Source organism: Egretta garzetta, unplaced genomic scaffold, assembly GCF_000687185.1.
Source record: "Egretta garzetta isolate BGI_Z169 unplaced genomic scaffold, ASM68718v1 scaffold27, whole genome shotgun sequence".
Classification (NCBI taxonomy): domain Eukaryota; kingdom Metazoa; phylum Chordata; class Aves; order Pelecaniformes; family Ardeidae; genus Egretta; species Egretta garzetta.
Window position 1 is genome coordinate 2,323,241 of NW_009260400.1, and position 1,549 is coordinate 2,324,789.

A 1,549-nucleotide genomic window follows, 5' to 3' on the forward strand; every position below is an offset into this window, starting at 1 on the left:
TGCTGAACAGGTCGGGCTGGGCACAGCTGGTGCTGAGTTCCTGGAGCTTTTCAGCCCTATCAAGTCCTTGATGCTAAAAACCTCACCCCGGCATGGAAGTGGCTTGGGTGCTGGTGGCAGGAGGGGACACACAGCCCTTCCCACTGCTCCCAGCCTGCATGGGATGTCCAGCACTCCCTCTCCCCTGGTAGGCATCAGCCCTTCTCTGGTCAAATTTGGAAGGATGTGCAGAATTATCTGTCCCACGAGGACCCGTTCCTCGTCTCTGGGGCAGCACAGCAAACCCCCCTCTTAATGCGCCAAAACCCTCCCGCTGCTCAGAGTCTCCTGGCCCCACCAGGGAACAAGGGGATGCCTGGGCGGAGGGGACAGGTTCTCCATCCACCCCTGCTCCTGTGCCCTGGGGCAGAGCACCGGGTGTCAGCACATCCTCGGGGACCCCAAAAGCAGCCCCAGGGGCTTTCAGCTCTTCAGCTGCCCCCGGGGCCCCTGAGGAGCAAAGACTGGAGTCCTTGTCAAGCTCAGGCGTGGGCTGGCCAGGCCCAGGGATGGGCTGTGCCATGTCCCACAGGACATCCCTGAGCACCCTCCTCAGCTCCCCACAGCAGTGGATTGCTAGAGGGGAACGTGGCAGAACCATCTGGGCCCACCTCAATGCCTGGGAGCGGGAGCAGGAGCAGGGGCACAGCTTCTGCCCCTCAGCCTCTGCATCTCAGCCTCCCACCCTCCAAATTTAAATTAATTTATTATCAGGTCTTGCAAAAGCAGCCACTCGAACTCCCTGGAGGCAGAACGCCGCAGTGCTGCTCAGTGCTGAGGGCACACATGGGAATGGAGGGCCTGAGCAGGCAACCGGGCTACCACACCTCCCCGGGGACCACCACACCTCCCCGGGGACCACCACCTTGCCCACACTGCAAGGGCATCCCCAGCTTCCGAGCGGCTGGAAAAGCTGAGTCACTTACTTCACCTTGGAGAAGACAATGTCCACGTCGGTGCTGGTGATGCTTTTGCCATCGGTGACTTTGCAGTCTTTGCACAGCTTGGCCCAGTTCTTCCCGTTCATTTCTTGCCCTGTAGCTTTGGTGTCGCCGTAGATGGCGAATTTGCGGAAGCTCTCTTCCAGGGACGCCATCTCAGTGCTCCCAGCCATGGGGCTGCAGGATGTGGGGCAGAGGGGCCTGTTACTGCCCAGGCTCTGGCTGGCAGCACCAGCAGAGCTCAGCTGGCTCTGCCCTCGGGTCCGCGAGGGCAGGAGGAGGAGGAGGAGGGCTGGCGAGGGCGGGGGGGCTGCGGCAGGAGCAGGGCGCTGGCAGAGCCTGCAGGCGTGGGGCGAGGGCTAGCAGCAGCCTCTGACAAGCCCCGAGGTCACCACCCCAGATGTGTCTTGGGGGATGGAGGCTCCCGACTGAGAGCTGTCAGCGGCGAGGCTGTCGGCTCCAGGGGCTGGCGAGGAGCGAGCGGCATCAGCCCGTCCCCTGGGGACCACTCTGGGAATGACGCAATGCGGCCGCCTTCCTCCCTCTCCCTGAACATGAGAAACGGCACC

At 62.8% G+C, this 1,549-nt stretch overlaps 1 protein-coding gene across 1 annotated transcript in view; it reads right to left on the minus strand.

Moving 5' to 3' along the window:
- TPPP3 (tubulin polymerization promoting protein family member 3) overlaps window positions 1-1,549 on the minus strand; it is a 3,434-nt gene that overhangs the window by 683 nt on the left and 1,202 nt on the right. Inside the window, exon 2 of the mRNA XM_009643275.2 lies at window positions 966-1,157. Within this exon, the coding sequence (XP_009641570.1) occupies window positions 966-1,153 (188 nt within the window). The 5' untranslated portion in view covers window positions 1,154-1,157. The remainder of the gene's footprint in view (window positions 1-965; window positions 1,158-1,549) is intronic.